General features: G+C 39.2%; 1 protein-coding gene across 1 annotated transcript; it reads right to left on the bottom strand.

The window, feature by feature from the left end:
- Positions 1-2712: 2712 nt before the first annotated feature.
- On the bottom strand, positions 2713-22958 carry LOC139944842 (ATP-binding cassette sub-family C member 5-like). Its single transcript, XM_071941970.1, has 26 exons — positions 22718-22958; positions 20014-20185; positions 19642-19803; positions 17423-17570; positions 16927-17160; positions 16097-16273; positions 15447-15594; positions 14890-15038; positions 14565-14672; positions 12799-13119; positions 12435-12566; positions 11733-11870; positions 11014-11217; positions 10372-10627; positions 9548-9747; positions 8985-9215; positions 8569-8698; positions 8099-8381; positions 7332-7521; positions 6994-7086; positions 6668-6857; positions 6351-6510; positions 5624-5702; positions 5036-5149; positions 4585-4749; positions 2713-4179 (listed from the first exon to the last, which is right to left on the bottom strand). Exons 2-26 carry the CDS (start codon positions 20124-20126, stop codon positions 4078-4080), a joined length of 4227 nt encoding a protein of 1408 aa, XP_071798071.1. The 5' UTR covers positions 20127-20185; positions 22718-22958; the 3' UTR covers positions 2713-4077.
- Between the last annotated feature and the right edge of the window lie 386 nt (positions 22959-23344).

Raw genomic sequence — 23344 nt, 5'->3', positions numbered from 1 at the left:
GGGTTAGTTGTTGACGAAAGCCATCAATATAAACTGCTTCGGAAATACAATAATAATGACCCGATTTCTTTTCTCTGCGCAACTTTTGACAGTTTAAATAGTCACATTTGTTTAGAGTGTCAGCTTGTTCCCATATAATTATTGAGTAAAACGCCATCTTTAAGCCATTTATTTAAAATGACCAATTATAATCCTGCCATTAAACCGTATTTTCTGTGCCTTTCCCAACAAGTTTTACATCTCTGTGACTTGTCTATAATAATGAGGTCCCAACTAGTTACAAAGTAATTGGTTTTAGTAGAATAATATATATCTGTATATTCAATAAAAATTGCACATCATTATATTTAACCTGGTTACCCACTAACCCTTGACGCCGCTAATAAATGGCATTTTTTCTTACATTCCAGTCTACCTAAGCATTCAATAGGGAGACACACAATTTCACGGTTTCGAAAGCATCGGTGTTGCCTTATAGACCCGCAGTGAGGTGCAATAAATTGGCGTTATTCACCCCCAAAACACCCTTCAACACTTCAAGTACATGCAGGGTGACACCTAACACCAACTCGTACAAACAACACGCCCTTTTGTGTTACTGCCCATGCCATTCATCAATAAGGTCAAGTCCTGTTATTATTATGTGAGTGATTTGCCGAATCTGAACTTGTTTGTCTAATTTGAAAGGTTGTTCTTGACGGGTCTTTTTACAAAGCAGTTGTAGAAAGCCCGTTAGGTCAATAATACTGTTTGACTATTCCAGGGACTTTATTTAGTTTACTTTGAAGATTTGGTTCATTTGAAAGAACCTTCTTTCCAATAAGCACAACCTACAAACCAATTATTGTGACGTTTTCATCATGGACCCAAAAGAATTGTTTAGCAAGGGAATTTGCGCAGGATTTAACTTCGATTTGAGCAATCATCATTTCCCACCGTCTATTATAGGTTTTCTCGGTCAATTTCGATAAATGAGCGGCCAATTTAACCACCAGCCTATTCTATTTCGCATGAAATCGAATGCTGCTGAAAAGGTTCATTCGATTTCGTTTTATGATTAGTCAAATGTAATGTTGCGTCATTCGATTTAACAAAATAATCATTCAATTTAACAATTCATCAGAGCAGCTTTCAAATTCGCAGACGCTTCTTGGGGCGTATGTGTCACGAAAAAGAATGACGGTATGCTAAATTGAACAGAGTGCAAAAGGAATTTTACTCGACTCAAAACGAAATTGAATGGCCGAATTCTGAATTTGAAACGCAGTAAAAACCGGAGAGGCAAAATAGCTTTAATTCGAACGCATAAAAATGAAATTGGCTGCTCATTTGTCGAATTTGACCGAGAAAACATATATTATTACCACTGCACATTATTGACGAGTATAAAAAGACTAATTTCCCTTTCTGCGACTATACCTGACTACCCGCCACTAATTAGACGGTGGTCATTGAGCTGTGAATTTAATCAGCGCAGGAATTCTCAGATAATTTACATGTATAAGACATGACTAAACAGGAGCTGTGAGTAAGAGGAACCCTTAACGGTGGAGCCCTTAATGGTGGAACCCTTAATGGTGGAACCCTTAATGGTGGAACCCTTAATGGTGGAACCCTTAACGGTGGAACCCTTAATGGTGGAACCCTTAATGGTGGAACCCTTAAGAAAACGCATTATGGAGCAAAATGTTTCGACCGGTTATCCATTGATTAAAAAGTGTCTACTTTTGAAATGACCCTGAAAAGAAATGGGTATTTTGTATAAGAACCCCTTGTTGTAATAGGAGTAAGCATTCTGCAAAATTATTAGATCTGAAATGCCCCAAATGTCACCAGTCAATACAAATATACAGCGTTTGTCAAGTCATTGCTCATTGGGGGTAAAAACCATAAATGAAGAGAATGAATTGGTCCTAGAGCGTTTCAAACGTCAAGTGTTTGAGTACATAACTCTAGTTTGAAGTACGCAATACGCAAACACAAACTCCAATATACGACCAGAAAGGAAATGTATAATGCAAAAGAGAAGCCAATATTTACCCAACAACAAAACTAAAATTTTGATTTCGGTTTATAGTGAGCCGTGAGAGTTAGGCGGATGTGGGTTACAGGAGTCAAGTCGCTGACTGCCCCACTAACCTCACTCCGGTTCACAAACAACAGAGGCCAACACAAGTCGCAGTCAAGAAATTTTTTCAGCTTTTTGTGTAGTACCCTACACAAATTACAAACAATTATGGAATAATTATTACTACTATCCTGTCCCGTGACGTAAGAAAGAAAGAATATGAAGGCTCATTCGTTATAAAAGTCACTTGTTTCGAAGGAAATACGCCTGAAGACACCAGATTATTCCGATTGATGGAACCAAACTACTAGTACATGTAGTAGGCCTACCGATATGCAGGTATACTAGAAGGAGAGTAATCCGTTTAGGCACTGTGCAATAATGTTGTGTTTCCTTGTCCAGTAGCGTAGTGGTATGTCATTTCATTTCCTTTAAGACCCCGGTTTGAATCACACTGGGGACACTACGAGGATCATGGGATTGGGTTTTCACTCCCTGGCTTACTTGTGAGTTTTCCCCAAAATATTTATCTGGGGTTTTCCTCCCACATCAAGAACTTTAACTTCCATCCTTATCTTCTCTCAAGTTTTTTTTCCGAGAGTCGTTGGCTTCACAACCAGAATAAATGAAATGAAATAGTAAACTGACTGAAATACCCTTTAATATCAAGTTCAACATTATACAAATAAACCATAAAAGCACCCTGTTATATTTAAACGTAAATACTATGGGGAAATAAAAACCCTGGTCAAAAAGACTTGTTATTAAGTGCCAGTGGAATGTGTGAAAAACAGCTATAAATGCCCAAGGTATAGTACAGTATAACTAACGCTAACAGAAAGCACAAAAGACTTGACAAGTCTTTTATTCACATTCCTCAGAGGCCATATTTGGACGGCTTAATTAAAACAAAACTAAAAGAACGAATGAACAATAATAATATGTCACTAAAAAGAAAGCACAAAAGACTTGACAAGTCTTTTATTCACATTCCTCAGAGGCCATATTTGGACGGCTTAATTAAAACAAAACTAAAAGAACGAATGAACAATAATATGTCACTAAAGTTAGTCATTACCCTAAAATGTTTCAGTTAAAATACTTACAAAATATCAATAGAATAATATACCAAGTACGTTTATTTTCAAGAAGCAATAACAAATTTATTTGTTATTGGGCAAATATCAAATAACAATTTTAAATTAAAGTTTCTGGTTTCTTCTTTTAAAAAACATTGGACAGCGTAATAAAATAAAATAAAATAAAATAAGGAATACTAATTTCAATTACCTGACTACCGACCAAAAGAAAACTGTTCCCTTAAAATCACTTAAAATATTTACAAAAAATATCAATAAAATAAAAAGTGGATATTTTCTTTTTAATGTGAATCAGGTTTGAGTGTGATGCTTCCTGTCACATCAACCCATGTGGAGGCAGGTGCCTGTTTAACGGCATGGACGTTGTTGTTTTGGGGGATTATACACCTAAGTGCACTGTGTCCAACTTGACCGCATTTATAGCTCTCAAATCGGGCAGTGTGGGAGGATTGTTTGGGCTCGGAATATGTGGGGTCATCACAAAACTCTGAAAATGGGGTTGGGCAGTATTGGAGGGAGTGCTGGGGTGGCTGACAGGGCAACTTTAAGGTGGGCCAGAGAAGACGAAACTACAAAGAGGGCATCCTTAAAGTAGCAGAAGTTGCAGGGGAAGGGCAAGCGGAAGGTCCATCGCTGGGCGGTCCTAGACGAGGCACACTAGATTGTCAAACATAGCGACCTCACTCTTCTTGTGGTGGCAGACATTCTTGAGCAGGAAGACCACCCTGACATCATGCCTCATATATAAGGAGCTCTTGTTCATGAGTTGAAGGATGGTTATGGCACTGTGCAAGATGGCAAGACTCTACTTCAGAAGGCTTACAATAGCCAGCGGGAACCCAGGAGACGGCTGCTGGCTTTGGCCATCATCTCAAGCTCCTTGTATATCAGATCATAAACCTTTCTTGATCAATTGAGTTGTCCTTTGTTATGTTCTGCAGCTTCCAGCATGGCACTGAACTGAGATGCAGGATCTGCTAGCAATGCCTTGGGTGTATCGAACTCGACAATCTGGTTAGGCGAGATGAACATTTGAGACTTAATTGAATAATGGGAAACGATTCTTTGAACTTTCAAAACGAGGTTGGGTTATAGGTCTTCAACAATCAGTATTGCTTTTACAAGCTTTGAATGTCAGCTGGCAAAAGCGTTTAAATGATAGAGTACTTTACCACAAGGAAAATTGACTAGGTGGATGTTAAACAATTTGGGATTTGAAAAATTAAAACTTTACTGCAGCTGAACTTGAACCAACGACCTCCTGATTAACCCTCCCTCCCTCTAAAATCTGAGCTCGGTTGGTAGAGTGACGATACGCATAACTCAGAAACTTGACCTCATTCTGCTTCGAAAAATAGCGAATTACTGTGAAAGTCTGCTGCCACCTAACGCTCTCCAATGTCTAGCATTACTGACCTGTCCCTTCTCCATGACCATGATCTTATCACAATCCAGTATGGTATTGAGCCGGTGTGCTATGATGAGGATTGTACATTCCTTGAATGCATCACGTATCGTTTGCTGAATCAGACTGTCTGTCTCTGTATCAATGGCTGCCGTAGCTTCATCCATCAATAACACCTGGAGTATGAGGGAAAATAACTTACTGTGTAAGTAGGATTGGAAACATTACATGGTGGGAGTAGAATTAGGTGCAGTTTGCAGAAGCACCATGTGATAACCTCTTTTGTGTAGTGTTGTTCGAAAAGAACCGGTGGTTGACTAAGCAAGCATCGCAGTCGTTCTAGTAAATTTTTTCTAAAAAACTCTGCGTTGCACTTCTAATAAGTGTGCCACTAATACAGACAAAACCCACTGTCTCAGACTTGCATACCTAGTCTGCCAATTAATATCAGAGTGATTTTACCTTGCTATTCCTGAGGAGAACACGAGCCATGCACATGAGTTGTCTCTCACCAACGGAGAAATTCTCCCCGTTCTCGATCACTGTAGCCTCTAGCTGACTGTCTAAGGCACTTATCTGGTCAATTTTAAAAGAGTATGAAAGGCTCAATAAACCTCTGTAGTCAAACGACATCAAGTCAGATGATTGGTTGTTTTTTTTTAGGAAACTGGAATGGAATCAGAATCTGATACATGGCTTAGAGCGAGTGTCAACACTGCCAACATATTATATCAAACCCTCTGATAAAGTAGAACCCTTCCAGTCATATTACAGTAAAAAGTTGTACTGTTGATGTATGGCAGGCACTCTAAGCAATCCCCATCCCATCCTATGCCACAAATTAAAGGCTTAGAGCGAGTGTCAACACTGCCAACATATATCCAACCCGAACCGTCCCAGTCATATTACTGTAGCAGGTGGCGCTGTATGGCAGGCACTCTAAGCAATCCCCATCCCATCCTATACTAGAGGACATTATTTAGTCATCAATGGTGTGTTTTTCCTCAGACATTACTCAGTAAAGTGTTAACAAGATACCACGATTCTTACCGTTTGCTTGAGGTAAGTTTTCTCCAATGCATCCCACAGCTCAGCATCTGAATACTTCTCTAAGGGGTCCAGATTCATTCTGCATGAAAAAAGGTAAACAAATCTGGGGATTTATACATCCGGAGTTAACTACCCTCAACATCAGAGCACAAAATGGTTAAAATCGCTTGTCAGTCTTACTGCCTGATGATTGTTGGCCATCTCAGACATCAAAACAACTGTTCATAATCAGGGCGTCACACATGGAGCCATTGTAAAGGCAAACCCTAAAAACTGTTCATCATCAATGTGTCACAATACATGGAGCCATCAAGTGTTTGTCCTGGAAATACAACACAATTCACAGGGGGAAAAAACACCTGACATACATTGTGACAAATTTTGAGTCAGTTGAACACCAACTCACTCACTCACTCATTCGGTCGCCAACAGGTGGGCTCGAGTATGGCTTTTCAAAGTATTTTTCCAAACTTCTGCTTGAACTGCCAAGTCAAATTCAGTTTTAGAGTATAAACTTTATTTGTTACACTTGTGTGATTATTTAAGTATTGTTCACATTGTGAATACTCAATGAGGACTTACAGGCTTTAAATGTTGATATTTTAGAAAGATTTTGTATCCACTTTTTCAATCATTTTTATCAAAAGGAATATCTCATTTAAGTTAATTACACACTAATTTATTTCATAAGAAATGAAAGAGTGGTGGCAGGATAGAACATTATTACCTGACGCTGCCAGCAAAAAGCACAGGGTCTTGAGGGATGACAGCCAGTCTAGATCGTAGATCATGGAGGCCAAGAGATGCTATGTCTACTCCGTCTAGAAGGATCATACCAGAGGCATTCTCCACAAGACGGAAGAGGGATACGCCTAATGAAGATTTACCTAAACAAGAAAAATGCTATAAGAAATAAATTCTTAGCTTACACAGCTAGACCAGAAGTTCGGCCCTTGCCCTGTAAGCAAAGAATGGTGATCGTAAGTACAGAATTCGGTGGTATAAGCAGAGCCATAAAATGGGTCTCTAAACAGTCCAACTTACCAGAGCCAGTCCTTCCCACAATGCCAATCTTCTCCCTGGGCTGTATATGACTCGTGATCCCCTTCAAGACAAGTGGAAGCTCAGGTCGATATCTCATCTCAACTTGCTGGAACTTCAGGTCACCACTAGAGGGCCAGGAATCATCAGGTTTGCTTTCTTCATCATGATCGTCGGCTTCAGATTGCGTTTTCTGACACGGAAGTTATTGATAGATTTTTAGTACATGAATGGTTGTTTGCATGTGTCAACCTATCTTGTTTAAACTAGTGAAACATTCAATGTTGTGACGATAGCATGGCTGTGGTGTATTTTTTTCTTCTTCATACCTCGATATACTCCAGCATTCTTTCCACTGATATGAATGAACTTTCAGTCATTGTGCAAGAAATGACGAGTTCCTGCAGAAACCCACCGGAAATCTGCAAATTGTGAAGAAGATGTACAAAGATTGTAAATAAAAGACGATGTTATAAAAACCAACTCGGACTACTGCTTGCCCTGTTTACCCCTCCCCAATCTATGACATTTGGGGTTCTGTATTGTTCTTGATAAAATCTTTAAAGTGTTAAAGGTGTTTACAGTAAACGGTAAAGAAAGGAGAGGAGGGCTCCCTGATGAAGTAAGTTTTGTCTATACATAAACATTTTGAGCAAAGTAATCTTACCAAAAGTGCTTGATACAAGGCCATGGAGGCAACGACAGTGGAGAACAAGGTATCCTTTGCTAGTAGAATCAGCAGTGCCAGCACGCCGACCAACATGGCAGCCATGATGTCCATACGCACGGCCACCCAGCGTGGTGCCATGCCAAACAATTGTAATAAGTGTGAATTGGTGTCAAGTAGCTCTTCAAATCTTATCGATGGGGACAAAATTTACAGAATACTTATTATTAAAAACAATTGTATAGGATCAGTTAATATAAAAAACCTAAACCAACCAAAAGCATTTTATAGTTCAAGTGCCATAAAAGGGGATCAGGTTGCCTCCCAGTGGTTAATCTTTCCCTGCCTTTTTCCTCTGGGGACCCAAGTTTGAATCCCACTCAGACCGAACCGCTGCATGTGCGTTGGGTTTTCAGTCCCTACCTGATTGGGTGAATTTCCCCATTGGGGTTTTCCTCCAACATCTAAAACTGACCACTTTTTTCTCGCTTTCTATTCATCATGTTATTGGCACTAATTGTGCAGTTGGAAAACCAAACTAAAGCTCATGCTCGTGCAATTGCTCCAGAGATGCGTTTCTGTCTAAAATACAGTCAACCAAGGTAAATGATTTTTCTTATTTCAATTGCCATAATTAAAATATCATTACGATGATAAATAATGTAGGAATCAAAGCAAACACTTCTGTAGTTTATTTCAGCTAGACTACCGTCATGGGATTTTCATTTCAAAGTTCCAATTTCAACTTCTCAGTCAACCTCCCTCACCTGGCCATAAATCTCTCTGATTGACCGTATGCCCGTATGGACACCAATCCCTGCATCGTAGCAGAGATATGGGACACCATCTTGGACCTTGAGGTGTTATCAAAGCGCTTTATCTCGCAAAAGCCTTTACGAAAGATGACATAGAGGGCGCTGCTTGCTATGACAACCAGAGCGAAGATGATGAGGTAGTAAGGAAGGATGATTCCGATAATGGTCTGGATCACCAAGACCACACTAAGGAATATCAACGCCCTCATTAAATTGATCGGTAGCATCAAGTCAACTGTATGACAAAAAGGAGAGTACATTATAACCAGGCGAATTTAAAAATACATATATTTTTGTGAGATATCGCCAAAGATCACAAGGTTGGAAGGCCATTTCAAGGTGAGGGATCAAATGATCATCACAATTATTACCAGAATTACTTAAATCAAGATGAATTACAAACTAATTTGATTTGTTTTTACCTTCATCCATATCTTTAGAGAATCTGTTGAGAATACGACCCAGTGGTGTAGTGTCAAAGAATGCCATTGGACATCGCATTATCTTATGCAGTAGTCTATCATGGATACGCGTTGTAGCTCGAAGCAAAGTCTGTGAAGATAGTAATAAAATATGTTTGCGTTTGGGAATGTCTGGGAGCATGTCTAAAAGGTTGATTGAAGGAAATAAGTTGGTCAGCTAGAGAAGAGAGATCTTGCTAAAAAGTCCAAACCATGGACCTTATGATTGACGTCATAACTTGGTGAGAATTCATCATTCCATGTAGAGCCACAAGGCTGCTTAGATCATGAATCTAGACCTTTAACATAAAACTACCGGATAGGAATAAATGTACTCTTTCTAAATCAATGACGAAGCGTCACTGAGTTTGACTCACCATGATATAAGTAACACATGCAATTCCAAGGATGGTCAAAGCCAGTACAAATATCCCAATGTAAATGGGAATATAGAATGCCAAGTTATCATCGTTTTCATTGGGTCCATCAATCGGTGAATATGGAGGCACGTCTGACCCAGCATTATCACCCGCTGGATTGAATGGTAGCAGACCATAGGCCGGTGTCGGTGACTCGGGTGACTCAGAGTCCGTGCCGTTGCCAGGAATCTATAGTGTTATAATGAAAACCAAGGAAATGAGGGGCAGTCTTAAAAGCTGTTGTAAAACTGCAAAGTACGGACATTCTCCCCCTGCCAATGTGAGGGAACAGAAAAAAGTATTGAAAGTTCAAATAGTACCAGCAGACCTTGAAAGACTAAAAGAGATTTTGAGAAACCCATTAAATCAGGAAAAATCATGAAAAAAACCATTTGCCTCATGTCGTAGTTTCCTTTCTTTTGTTTGTGTCAGAAAATTGTCAAAACTTTGTCGGGGTGGTGGGGGGGGGTGTGCAGCACCCTTATTAATTCACCCTGTATGTCAATTATTAACCAGCTTACCACTTTAGTTTTCCACCTCACCATCTCCTGAATCCAGATTGACAACCATATAGTGGTTGCTATTGACGCTAACATCGCTAAGAACATGAGCAAGACGTTGGTGACTGCCAGGCAAACACCACCGGCATATTGGATGAAGCTACGGTAAGTACTGAATGACACCGTCCCACGACCTCGATCTTCCTCATTAATAAGTTTGGCTGGATAAGTAGAAAGGTCAGATGTTTAGTTTTCTTTAGTACAAATAACACATACTTAAGAGTGAAGCTTGAAAAAAATATAATATAAAGCAAAATACTTGCATGTTTTCTGTGGTCACACCAAAGTTATCTCATATTTTGTACCCAGGCAGTTTATAGTATAATAAACAACTGGTTTTTAAATAAAAAATTACTTGGTGAAATTAACCTCATCTGGGCACTTTTAAATGACATAAAAATAGAAAATATTTAAAAGCTTTATAGCCTGTTCCAATATTTAAAAGCTTTATAGCCTGTTCGAATTTTGACTCTAACACTAGCACACAAAGAAGAGCTCTTGGCACACGCAAGGTTTGCTTCAAATCCCATATAAAAGCTCTTTACCTAGCACTTTATGACCTGAGCTAATTAGCCCCATGTCAGCAGGCTCTCTATTTTGTCAATATATTTGTTAAGGGTACAATTCAGAAGTCATTCAACCTGTAACTACCAAAGATCACACCAAAGTATGATTTAACCGTGAAAGCTACAGCAGAGGGTTTACCTTAAGGTGTAAGGGGATGTAACTTTTTATCTCAAGTATCAAGTAATGAACAACAAGGGAAAACAGAGTGGGTAAATTACCAATTTGATCATTGTCTACAGCTGCTATATTGTTATTTCCCTCCATCCCATGATCAGTATCCATGCTCTTGTTTTCCTTCACCGTGCCCACTCTGCTCTCTGGTTGTACATTGTGTCCATCTTCCCTGACTGTACCGTGGAATGTGTTAATTAGACGGGCGTATTCATCGTCTGCCTTGATGAGGTCATTATGAGTACCCTGCTCAGATATACCACCATCTCTCATTAGAATAATATGGTCACACTCTTGAAGGTACTATATAGAAGAAAACAATGATAACAATAAATAACAATAATAATAGTGGCTTCTCATATAGCTCAAATATGTCACTCAGTGAGGCTCCAACACGCTGACCGGTCGTTAGTGACTGGTTTGAAACCCTTCAGAAAAATAGTTGTAAAAAGTAAAATAAAGACTTCACCATTTGCAAAAGAAACAAGTGAGCAAATTAATCGGAACCTGTGATCAATTTTGTACTAAAATAAATGGTTCATGAAAGGGTTATTAGCCCTGGTCAGTTGACTATTAGGCCATCTCAGCTGCCAGGGATGTATTATACTTCTTATATGTGCAGGTGTCCTATGGGATTTTGTTCAATAAATTTAGCTTGAGTCATTCTGAGTTGTACTTAGTACATTCACCTGTAGTTGATGAGTTACAAACAAGATTGTCTTCCCTCGTAGTACTCCATTGATGCAATGATTAAAGATGTGTTTACCAACGTGTGCATCTACAGCACTCAATGGATCATCTAGAAGATAGATATCACGATCTGAGTAATACGCTCGAGCCAGACTAATTCGCTGCTTCTGGCCACCGCTAACATTCACTCCTCGCTCACCGATCTGCAAACAGTACATAACAGTCAATTTATACAGTGCGTTTTTGCTTTGAAAAACTAAGATTATTCTTGGTGTCTTAAGCGTTTAATATAACATGTATTCCCACCCTTCAAACTTTGACAGTGATTCAGACTGAGTTTAAATTAAGAAAATTTGAAAAAGCTCATTTATTTTGTCACAGTTTGAACCCTTTTCATGGAAAAAATCAACCATTGTGAGGTTTGCACATTTTAAAATTGTTCTGGAGCCTGGCAACATTCTGAGAACTTTGAGGCCTCATTATTTAAACTGATCTACTTTTTGAGTCTCCTTATTGTGACTACACATCATAAATACAGGTTGATTTGTGAAGAGGTATTTAAAGCTTATTGGTCCAAGGCTTGAAATTCCTACTTGACCGCAAGCCAAATGACAGTGGTTATAGCAAACACAGTAAACTCATGACTGGCTTTTGAGGACACAAACATCAAGACCAAAACTTGATCCCAAAGACTGACATTTCTTGAAAGTATACAAACCTCTGTTTGGTCTCCATCTGACATGATTTCTAAGTCTCTTTCCAAGCAGCAAGAGAAGATGGCTTTCTTGTATCTCTCCTCATTGTATTCATCACCAAATAAAATGTTGTCTTGAACAGTTGCATTCATTATCCAAGCCTTCAAATTATGCACATAACCGAAAATAATAAAATAAAATAAATAAAATGTTGTCTTGAACAGTTGCATTGGTAATCCAAGCCTTCAAATTATGCACATAACCGAAAATAATAAAATAAAATAAATAAAATGTTGTCTTGAACAGTTGCATTGGTAATCCAAGCCTTCAAATTATGCACATAACCGAAAACAATAAAATAAAATAAATAAAATGTTGTCTTGAACAGTTGCATTGGTAATCCAAGCCTTCAAATTATGCACATAACCGAAAATAATTAAATAAAATAATTTATATTTTATTTTATTTGCTCACAAAGCATGCATTGACGTCACAAACTTGCAACGATCAATTCGCCAACGGTGAGGTGTAGCATTCACAGCTTAACATTCACAGCGAAAGCAGAGTTGTGATGTCAAATTCACTTTGCATTCATATTTGCAGGAAGTGTGAATCAGGAGTAACTATGATAATATATTTACCATTTTGCTCTCAGTCTCAGGTGAATTGAAAAGAGTTACATCTCCCGTTAGTTAGAGGGGATAACAAAAAAACGGTACATGTACCTGCTGTGAGGCAAAGGCGAATGTCCCATCTAAGGTGACTTTTCCGTCCAGTAGGTACATCTGGTCCAGCAAGCTGGCTAGGAGTGAACTTTTCCCACTTCCTACTGAGCCACAAACTCCAATCAGACGGAACTTAGGAAGAAAAAATAACGGATGTAAATATTGAAGCCTACTTATTATACAAATGGTAAGGGCAGTAAGCATCCTGCAAATTAATTTGTCTGGAGTTCCCCCTTGATTAGACATCAATAAAAGTTGTGGAAATAACTGAATCTTCACAAAGATCTCCTAATGTGGACTGGTTTCCATGCAGGGTTTAAGATAAAAAGACTTTGTCGTCCAATAATTTTTTTATTTTATTTACCTTTGGTACAATTAGGCTGATGTTTCTGAGTATTGCGGATTGACCTTGTGGTGCATTAAGAGACCTATCCAGCATCTTAGACTTCTCATCAGATGTCACCCTTTCAGTGTTTACACTTTCTTTATTTTTCTCATCTGCATTAGCCATATCATCATCAATGACTAATGTGTACTTGGTGTTGGAGTTGATTTCTGCCTCTGTGATTCTTTCTTTAGTGGGAGGGACATCCCAGCTGAAAGAGGCGTCCTCTATAACCAAGGCGTGACCGGGATCTGATGGGAGTTCCCATTCATGATTGCTCTCTGTCATCATTAGGATAGGCTTGTAGAAAAATACAACAAAAATTAATGCTTTAATAAATGGAAAATTGCATCAATGATAAAGAATATGAATTTTGGTATTACCCATACACCATATGTTAGCAATGAATACACCCGAGTAATGCCCACACAGCTCAGGAAAGTACCGAGTAATGCCCACACAGCTCAGGAAAGTACCGAGTATACAGTGCTAACACGCAGCTCAGGAAAGTACTGAGTATACAGTGCTAACACACAGCTCAGGAAAGTACCGAGTATACAGTGCTAACACACAGCTCAGGAAAGTACTGAGTATACAGTGCTAACACACAGCTCAGGAAAGTACTGAGTATACAGTGCTAACACACAGCTCAGGAAAGTACCGAGTATACAGTGCTAACACACAGCTCAGGAAAGTACCGAGTATACAGTGCTAACACACAGCTCAGGAAAGTACCGAGTATACAGTGCTAACACACAGCTCAGGAAAGTACCGAGTATACAGTGCTAACACACAGCTCAGGAAAGTACCGAGTATACAGTGCTAACACACAGCTCAGGAAAGTACCGAGTATACAGTGCTAACACACAGCTCAGGAAAGTACCGAGTATACAGTGCTAACACACAGCTCAGGAAAGTACCGAGTATACAGTGCTAACACACAGCTCAGGAAAGTACCGAGTATACAGTGCTAACACACAGCTCAGGAAAGTACCGAGTATACAGTGCTAACACACAGCTCAGGAAAGTACCGAGTATACAGTGCTAACACACAGCTCAGGAAAGTACCGAGTATACAGTGCTAACACACAGCTCAGGAAAGTACCGAGTATACAGTGCTAACACACAGCTCAGGAAAGTACCGAGTATACAGTGCTAACACACAGCTCAGGAAAGTACCGAGTATACAGTGCTAACACACAGCTCAGGAAAGTACCGAGTATACAGTGCTAACACACATCGGTGTATGGGCAGTACCGAGTATACAGTGCTAACACACATTGGTGTATGGGCAGAATCTAAATTGTTACTGACAAGAAACCTGGTTTTGCACACTCTGAGTTTACCACCCCCCCCCCCCCACTTCAAGCCCTGAATAAAGAATGAACCGAGACTCACCTGTATACATTGCGTTGGATGGACACCACTGATTCTGATAATGGTTTGATGGCATAAATTAGATTCTAGTCCAGTAAAAATCTTGAGCTTACAGGGTTTGCAGTCTAGTGTGATTCTAACCCCCCCCCCCACCCCACTCCAAGCCATGAATAGCACCTTAAGTATGAACCAAGACTCACCTGTATACGTTGGATGGACACCACTGATTCTGATAATGGTTTGATGGCATAAATTAGATTCTAGTCCAGTAAAAATCTTGAGCTTACAGGGCCTGCAGGCTAGTGTGATTCTACCCCCCACCCCACTCCAAGCCCTGAATAGCACCTAAAGTATGAACCGAGACTCACCTGTATACGTTGGATGGACACCACTGATTCTGATAATGGTTTGATAGCATTCGGGAGCAGGTACAGGATTACAGAAAAGGAGCCAAATAACTGCATTAAAGTAAAAGCCTGGAGAAGATGGGAAATAAAAAATGTTTGTACTTTTATTTGTCAATTAAAAACAATTTGTCCTATTTATCCAGAGCTGCTATATTTCTTAATAAGTAACTTGTTGTCATTACCATACGTATACATAACGTTTATAAGACACAGAGTGGCAGTTTGGAGTTGAAATAAACCAATGCTTTATTAAACTTAAGTCCATTTAGAAACATTTAATACTGACCTGTGCAGCAGTGATGTCATTACCCAGTAGTCGGTTACCAACGACTGCAGCGATGAGCACAGCAGGACAAGCAGACAGCACCAGCCCAAGGGTGTAGCTCCCTAAGTACCCAGCTCTCTGAAGGTAAGTACGCTCCTGCTGACGGATTGCTGGGGGATGGACATTACATGGAGAGTGAATGTGTGAATTATTAAGGGATAACCCTAACCCAAGCAGACAGCACCAGCCCAAGGGTGTAGCTCCCTAAGTACCCAGCTCTCTGAAGGTAAGTACACTCCTGCTGACGGATTGCTGGGGATGGACATTACATGGAGAGTGAATGTGTGAATTATTAAGGGATAACCCTAACCCAAGCAGACAGCACCAGTCCAAGGGTGTAGCTCACTAGGTACCCAGCTCTCTCTCTGAAGGTAAATACGCTCCTGCTGACTGATTGCTGGGGATGGACATTACATGGAGAGTAAATGTGTGAATCCTCCCAACATTGAAAAGCTCAACAAGACAAACACCCAAAACAAAACAAACATATGCAATTAAAGAGATAGTCTTTCACTTACTGGACAGATTACTGGAAAAAATGTCTTCCCACGCGTACATCTTGATGAGTTTAATACAGTTAAGGACTTCATTCATCAGCCGGGTACGTTGGTCCGTTAACTTCACGCATTTCTGACGAAGGCGGATGTTAATCTTCGCAAGGCGAACCTGTCAATGTGGAATAGTAAAAAGATATTGGCTCTCTTTGTGCACAACGCACTAGGGGAGAGGTTGAATGGGAGGAAGGAAACAAAACACCAACCTAACCACAAAATGCTTCAAGAATCTATGAAGCCAAGATAGATCTGCAGACTGGTATTGCCATTATTCACCTAGCCAGGAATGACTGACTAAATACTTTAGTCTAATTTCTGTTTTCTCTCTTTGAAAATCAGAAGAATTTGATTAAAAAGCCTGAAAAAGGTAAACTCTTTGCATGTAGGGCTCAAACACATCTGAGAGCACCAATCAGAGAGAAGCAGCACGCGGAACCATAAACTCCCAAAGTTACTTTTTAGGCTGATATTTCCATTCATCATTAGAATTAGTTAGGCCACACCATTTCACATAAATCAGGCTGCATTATGTGTTGAAATGTTGATGAGTCAAATGATTTTACTTTTCACAACATTTGATACCAAGATGCAAACAAAGTATTCTTATCACAGACCTGGAAAGCGACGAATAAAAGAAGCATGATGGTACCCATCAGAGTGGCTGGCACTCCTACTACTAGTATACATCCAATTAGAATCAGTAAAATGAAGATTGGGCTGACAAATAGGACTGGGAGGAATGTCACCGCATCATAAAGGCGTTGCATGTCATTAACGCAGATATTCACCATCTGCGAAAAAAGAATAATGTGGAGAATCTTTAAAATGAATACGACGTGATATAACCAGTTGTTAGGATGTATGTGTCCGATGGTTTCGGAAAATAAGATTTGTACTGAGTGTATAGTTTTAAATCTATCTTTGCCAAAACTTCCATACAGAACACTTATAACAAACTAATTAAGCTTAATTTTTCAAAGGGGAAGTCCATCTTACAAGTTTTACAAACAGTTTTTGTTCCACTTATGAAACTACATTATATGAAGGTGGGTGTGATTGCTGTTGACTTAACTTCTGATGACCTACTTTATTGTGAATCACTCTCAATAAAAAAGTATACAAATGACAATGGCATAAAACATTGATAAATTTAGGCAAAACCCCCCACTTTGGAATTTTTTTTCCTCAATTACGTATACCTAGGTAATATTTTCAATATGAGGGTCCTTTAGGGGCCTATGTCCGAAAGTCTGAAGTCCTAAATTAATATGTTTATGTGCTTTTGCAAACCACACATCCAGCACAAGCAATTTATTGAGTGTAGAATCGTTTCTATTTATACACTCTAAATTATACCCAAACATAGGCCTATGTATTCAGGTAGGTTTTTAGAAGCAAATTATTATTAAATGTTTGAGAAATTAATATAGCTTTGCCATAATACCTCTCCAACTGAAATATCTGATGAACTGCGAAGTCTCAAAACCTTCTTGTACAAGATCATCATGAGGGCATTACGAAGGCGTCCTGCAGTCCGGATATTGAGGTACCACATAAAGTTTATGCCTACTACCCGGCATGCTGCTGATGAGAACAGCGCAAAGGCCAATGCTACACCGTATCCAGTGGAGTCACCTGGTTCCTCTAGGTATTGTATGGCAAGGTAAAGAACAAACGCCTGCAGGAGATAATAGACAATTTAACATTTAATTTTAAGTGAGGGAGTAAACACCAGGAGTCAGAAGATACAAACTTAATGACAGGAAAGTTCTGTCAGTGCGATGAAATGTTCGCTTGAGTTTACCTTTCTTATAAATTGAAGCTGTAAAAATTACATGTACCTACCAATCCCTTTTCTCTTGAATGGAATATTTAAAATTAAAAAAACAGGGAAATATGTAATGATTGCAGGCTATTAATCATGAATTAATTTTTGTTACCGTTAGCAGAAATCCACTTGTCAGTCCACATACTAAGACAAGAGACGCAGCCAGGAATCGAGTGCGGATAAACCGGAATATAACTCTTCTGAGGGAAGCTTTGCTCTCCCCTCTGGACTCTGTCTCTTCCTTCCATAGTCGTTCAAACCTGCAAAAGAAGAATAATTCAAGAGATTAATGTAAATGTTGTTTGCCCAGAAAAAGGGATACTGATATTAATAATAAGGTTCTACTATTTACTCACTTTCCTTTTTCTATCTTCTTACATAAGTGTTTAGTAGGGCACATAACACAATGGAGCAAAAGATAAAATAAATTAAATAGCACTAAAAAACTTTTAAAATAAATTTAAACGACAAAGACGTTGGTGTAAAATTACTTTAGTACTGTGATACTGAAAATGACTCCCGACAAAAAAAAACATGGTTTCACGGTTTACCTGTTCTCTTTTTCACGGTTTACCTGTTCTCTCTTACAAATACAATTTTTGTTGATAGAGTAGAATTTATATAAAAACGTTAATAACCAAAAAACAAAATTACTACAGATTTAGATGTGAAAAATGTTTTTAAAAGAAGTACAGTGTGCCCTAGTTAATGAGTTAGGATCATCGAAAGACAATCTTTTCACACCCACACTATTAACTTTATACTATAAAATATGACGTAGAAACAAGAATGGCCTACTACTACACTAAAAACCTTGCTTGATAACTCCAGAGGCAGAAACCAAACAAACAAAAGTCAAATTTTAACACTCAGTTTCAATTACTACACTCAACATAAGGGTTAACAAAATTTGCAAAATAATAATAGGGATAACTTTCCGTATGGCGCCACCACTTTTTCACTCATTTTTACAAAAAGGGATATATCAATCAGGTAAATTAGAAATTAGATACTGTATTTTTTTATTTCGAATGAAAAGTGGTGGCGCCATACGGAAACTTTTCCAATAATAGTTAGAATATTATCGCAACCTTATCCATCCCCCCGATGGTAGCGCTAGCTAAGCTAGGCCGAGCGCAGACTACTCCGAGAACTATGGTTCGTTTCGCTAGCCTTTAAATAGACCTACTAAAACTACACCGAACAAACCTCCGTATTTACCCCCGTAAAGGCCTGCTCGGGTGGGTGGAGGGTTCACGAATTGACACGAACTTACTATCACAACATATTGATTACGCCCTTACTCCGGGAATTTTTGTTACAGCTTTCTTCCAGGCACACTAGGACGATAAACAAACTTCGACCAACTGGTAATGAAAAAACGGTCAGGCTGAGCTTTTTCTTAATGTAAATAATATTGATTGGAAATAATATCCAAAACTGGCAAGGCCACCTGCGGTTCTGAAAGAAACGCAAAGACATGTCATGTCTGCTGCCACCTAGGGTCCAAAAAGTTGTATCGTGAAGAAAAAAAGTTAAAGGAACACGTTGCCTTGGATCGGTCGAGTTGGTTCTTGAAAAGCGTTTGTAACCGTTTTTTATAAAATGCATATGGGTAGAAAGATGTTGTAAAAGTAGAATACAATGATCCACACAAACATGCCTCGAAATTGCGTGGTTTTCCTTTTACCTTGTCGACTAACACGTCGGCCATTTATGGGGGTCAAAATTTTGACTCCCATAAATGGCCGACCATGTTAGTTCGCACAGTAGAAGGAAAACCACGCAATTTCGAGGCAAACTTGTGTGGATCATTGTATTCTACTTTTAAAACATCTTTCCAACCATATGCATTTTATAGAAAACGGTTACAAACGCTTTTGTTTTGACCAACTCGTCCGATCCAAGGCAACGTGTTCCTTTAACAGCGGGCATATAGACGATGTGACCTGTGACATCACATGTTTACAAAAGAGCCACCAAGCCTGGACTTCCTGCAGGCACGATTTGTACACAGCTGAATGGAAGAAAACATCAAATCTTATTTTTTAAGGAGATTGCACTGTCCAATTCTTATCAACTTTTGGTATGATGAAAAGGGGTACATCTCAGAACTTGTCCAGCTTTTACTTTCATAACTCTTGGATTTATGTGAAAACTATGACACAAAATGTTAACTTTCCCATATTACCAGTTCAGTATCTTGCCTGCCAGACTAGCCAAAGAATGTACAAGGTCACAGTTATTGTAAACCAAGGTCACATGGTCTATATAGAACAATGCTGTTTTAATACACCTAACTTTCACAATTTTAAGTCTGAAGTATTATACCGTTCGCAGTTAACAGCCGTAGTATCTCTATCTGACATGAGACTGGTGAGTGTGTCTTCAGTGATTTCAGTGCGATGAGCTTTCAGGTATATCGACGTTAGGAATGAGTACATCAAGGTACTGAACAAACCAGACGTGTCTAGTGGACTTCTCGCCTTATCTCTGTTACAGAATTAATAATAATGTGCACGTCAGTCAAACAATTGTATTGTAGGGGGAGCTATAAGACGTCAGGAATGTATTAAGCGATTTGTTATTGGGAAGTAAATTCAAAGAGAGAGAAATGTAATAATTGTTTAAGAGTTGCGGCCCAAACCAACTTGATAAACCTTGTATCATTTTTTTTTTTACTGTATGCCATTTTTAGCTTACCTTTTACCGGGCCTCGCCGGTAGTAACACCCGGAGTGAATCCAGTCTCTTAGCATGGCTGTCCCGGTATATAACACCCGATGAGTCTTGTCTATCGACCGTGTGGCCCTCCATGGTTGATGATATGGCCGGTCAAACGAAATAGGACCTACTGCAGCATCACCGCATCAAGGCTAATAAAAACAAAAACAAGAACATTGAAGATCGAAGCATTGTTAATGCAGTTTTTTTTTTTTTTTTTTTTTAATACATTTAATTGCCTTGGACGGCATCTGCTTGTATTATTTTATTCAGTTCAATTCAATAAAACATTTATTTCTGTATCTAGGGCCAAAGGCCCCAAACAAAAATAATTGAAAAATGTTTACGGGTTAGCCTACATGGTAATCTCCTTGATTGTTAAAGAAGTGCTGGTAGGTTTTTCTGTCCATGTGGACACCATATGCACCATCGCATTAGTTATTAATGAAAACACTCTACGAAACCACGGAGGTAAATGTCGCGAGTACAACAAATGTAGTCTTGAAATCAAGTCGCATAGAGGCCTACTATTTTTTTTATTCCCAGTTTGCTGTACATAGCTGATACAAGTACCCGTCTCAGAATACTGGAAATTGCTAATAAAACGACTGAATTTCAAGTCTGTGTATCCATGGTATATCCAAGGAGGCTTATCAATGGTCCAACAATGATTCGTATAAGTGGACCTCTTGGCATACCGCCTGCATTGAAGGTATAAACAGACTATCTCAGCCCATAAAATTTGTTGGCTTTGAACAGAGTCGATTCTTTTCTGGTTGCCGCTGCCTTTGATCCTCATTGTAACAGCTGTTTTATTTAGAGAACTTCAATAGCTTTGCGGTAGGGCCTACCCGTATATTATTTTCACCTTACCAGCCAAACTCGATTCAAGTTACCTTTTGTTATGTGCCCTGGCATTTGTTGACAAAGAAGTAACAATAAAACAGTTATACACCTAATCTCCACTTTGCACTAATCTTTATGTTCCATTCACTCACGCCACTTCGCTTCTTTGGTCCTCGTGTGTGGAATGCCATAGACGAACGCATTCTCCAGAAGACGATCAGAGCATACTGATCGAAACGTCGAGTAAAACCAACGGTTCTTTTCAGAACCACCTCAACTCATTTAGAGATTATTACATGGTGTTACCGCAAACTCTTCTATATGCATTAGATCTAAGCGGTCCGTTAGTCTTTTTAAGTCTGCTTTCAAACATGACATTATCTCCCATTATGTATCCTAGCTTCTCATCCTATGTAATTGAACCACATCCATCTCTTCAATAATTGTTTTATTTATTTTCAGCTTTTAAAAACTGTTCAGCCATCTTGTCGCTTCTATTACGAATTTGTTGTGTCATGTATTATCTGTCTGTCTGTCTGTCTGTCTGTCTGTCTGTCTGTCTGTCTGTCTGTCTGTCTGTCTAGTGTCTTGTTTTCTTGTCTGTCTGGCCGTTTTTTACAAGCTTATCTTTACCAAAACGGCACTGTACTCTATTTATTTATTTATTCATGTTTACTCTCACTTGAAGAAATGTTTTGCTTTACTCTGTAATACATGTAACTGTTGTTCTTGTATGAGAGTATGGAAATAAATGTATCCCTGAATTGAATTGGATTGAATCTATTTCTGAAGCAAGCAAGTTAACGGCTGTTGCGGGGACTTTTATGCAAACTATAATTTATGTTGATTAAAATAAATACTGACGGAGCTGCACTTCGTTTTCGCACCGAGAGGGAAAAGTTGTCGGTAAATATTTATATGGCCAGTGGACACTTATGGCGTGTGGGCATCAGAGTGTGGTTATGCAAAGTTCATCCACACTTTCGTCCCATTGAAATCTACGGGCATAATGGGGCTGAATCTGAAAGTGTCCCGTGAAATATGAAAAAGACCTGCCATGTTTCATAATAACTGACTGATGTAGCTGGTATTCATCAGCAGGCACTGTGGTAATATAAATCAATTAAATATGCAAGTAAACATCTCATTAACTTGACATAATTTTGTGTTCAGCCGATCGCATTAGTGCCACAATTAGTGTTTCTTAGATAGCGACATATTATAGGAATGCTCATCTCCGTATACGTGCTCTTGTTTTATCGAAACTTGGGGCTAGTTAGTAGGTCACCCCTCCCCATTTGCCCGGCCCAGGCCTATACCCATCCAGTCTGTAAACAATGATCAGATCGATGGTTTGGGTGATCGTCATTCGATCGCCTCCATACTAATTTATCTCTCTTTTTGAACGTACGCCGCTGGAACAATGGTGATCCAGATTTAGCAAACGCAGAAGAAAAATGAGGTAAATGACGCCTCGCTAAACCAGAATGGGTTCGACAATATTTGATAAACAAGGAACTACATAGTGCAACCTTAGAAGAAGGAATATAGACTGAAACTTTCACATGTGACTTATGTTTTTTTCTTGATACTCTGCTCAATATTAGGACTATAATGATTGTATTAATAGGCATAATCAGAATCATTGGTAGACATCAATAATTCAGCTCTGTCAATAATTGGTCATCATGTTTTGCCATGGAGGAATAATGGTTTTGCATAGGCTACTACAAAGATTGTGGCAAGCTGATAATGCACGACAAAAAAAAAAAAAAAACCACGAACAAATAATTATTTGTTGTTTCCAGTGTTATCTTTAAACAGAAAATGATACTTACTTTTGTGCCGTTTGTTGATAACCTGAGATGAAGATTCTACATGTCAGAGAGATGGTGTTATTTCCTGTAACCAAATATCTGGTATGTTTACCGGCCACTTTTACAAGAGCTTGCCTACTGCCTTTACAAAGGGGAAAGACATTGCGGGTCGATCGATACCGTGTTTATTCTTGCGTGACACAATCTATTTACCCATCAGTAAGCTGTAGTTCACTTTCCCCTTCTGTTAGGTGTGTGGTTGCATAATACTGAGATGGTCCTTTGCTCAATGTTTGAGCCGCCTGCCTTGTCTTTTACAATGCGGTGCGACCTCCCTGGGTTGGGGTGGGTGGGCCTGGGCTAAGGGCTTGGAGGGGAGGGTTGGGCGGGCGGGCTTGGGGGGGGGGGGGGCAAGTAGTGGGTCACCGAGAGATGATTGGCCACTATCAAGCAATATAGTCGGCTCTCGATATGAGCACTGTTAAGAAGAGGATGAGTACATTCTGAAGTCCTGAATCTCCTTTCTGCTTCGCGTTTTTTTTTTTTTACCAGTTTTTGTTCTATTCCTACTATGATGCTAGGTAGGAACATGGTATAGTAGGTAGAGGTATAAACTAGCCAATGGCCAGCTACTCCCGTTAAAACAAA

Source organism: Asterias amurensis, chromosome 12, assembly GCF_032118995.1.
Source record: "Asterias amurensis chromosome 12, ASM3211899v1".
Taxonomy (NCBI): domain Eukaryota; kingdom Metazoa; phylum Echinodermata; class Asteroidea; order Forcipulatida; family Asteriidae; genus Asterias; species Asterias amurensis.
This window is presented reverse-complemented; position numbering and strand designations above follow the sequence as displayed.

Excerpts from the sequence above, each read along its gene's own strand:
- LOC139944842 (XM_071941970.1), bottom strand. The coding sequence starts at position 20,126 with ATGGAGGGCCACACGGTCGATAGACAAGACTCATCGGGTGTTATATAC. Across the intron at positions 14,673-14,889 it reads ATGACATCACTGCTGCACAG|GCTTTTACTTTAATGCAGTT; the intron begins GTCAGTATTAAA and ends CATCTTCTCCAG. Across the intron at positions 12,567-12,798 it reads TCAGCCTAATTGTACCAAAG|TTCCGTCTGATTGGAGTTTG; the intron begins GTAAATAAAATA and ends TTTCTTCCTAAG.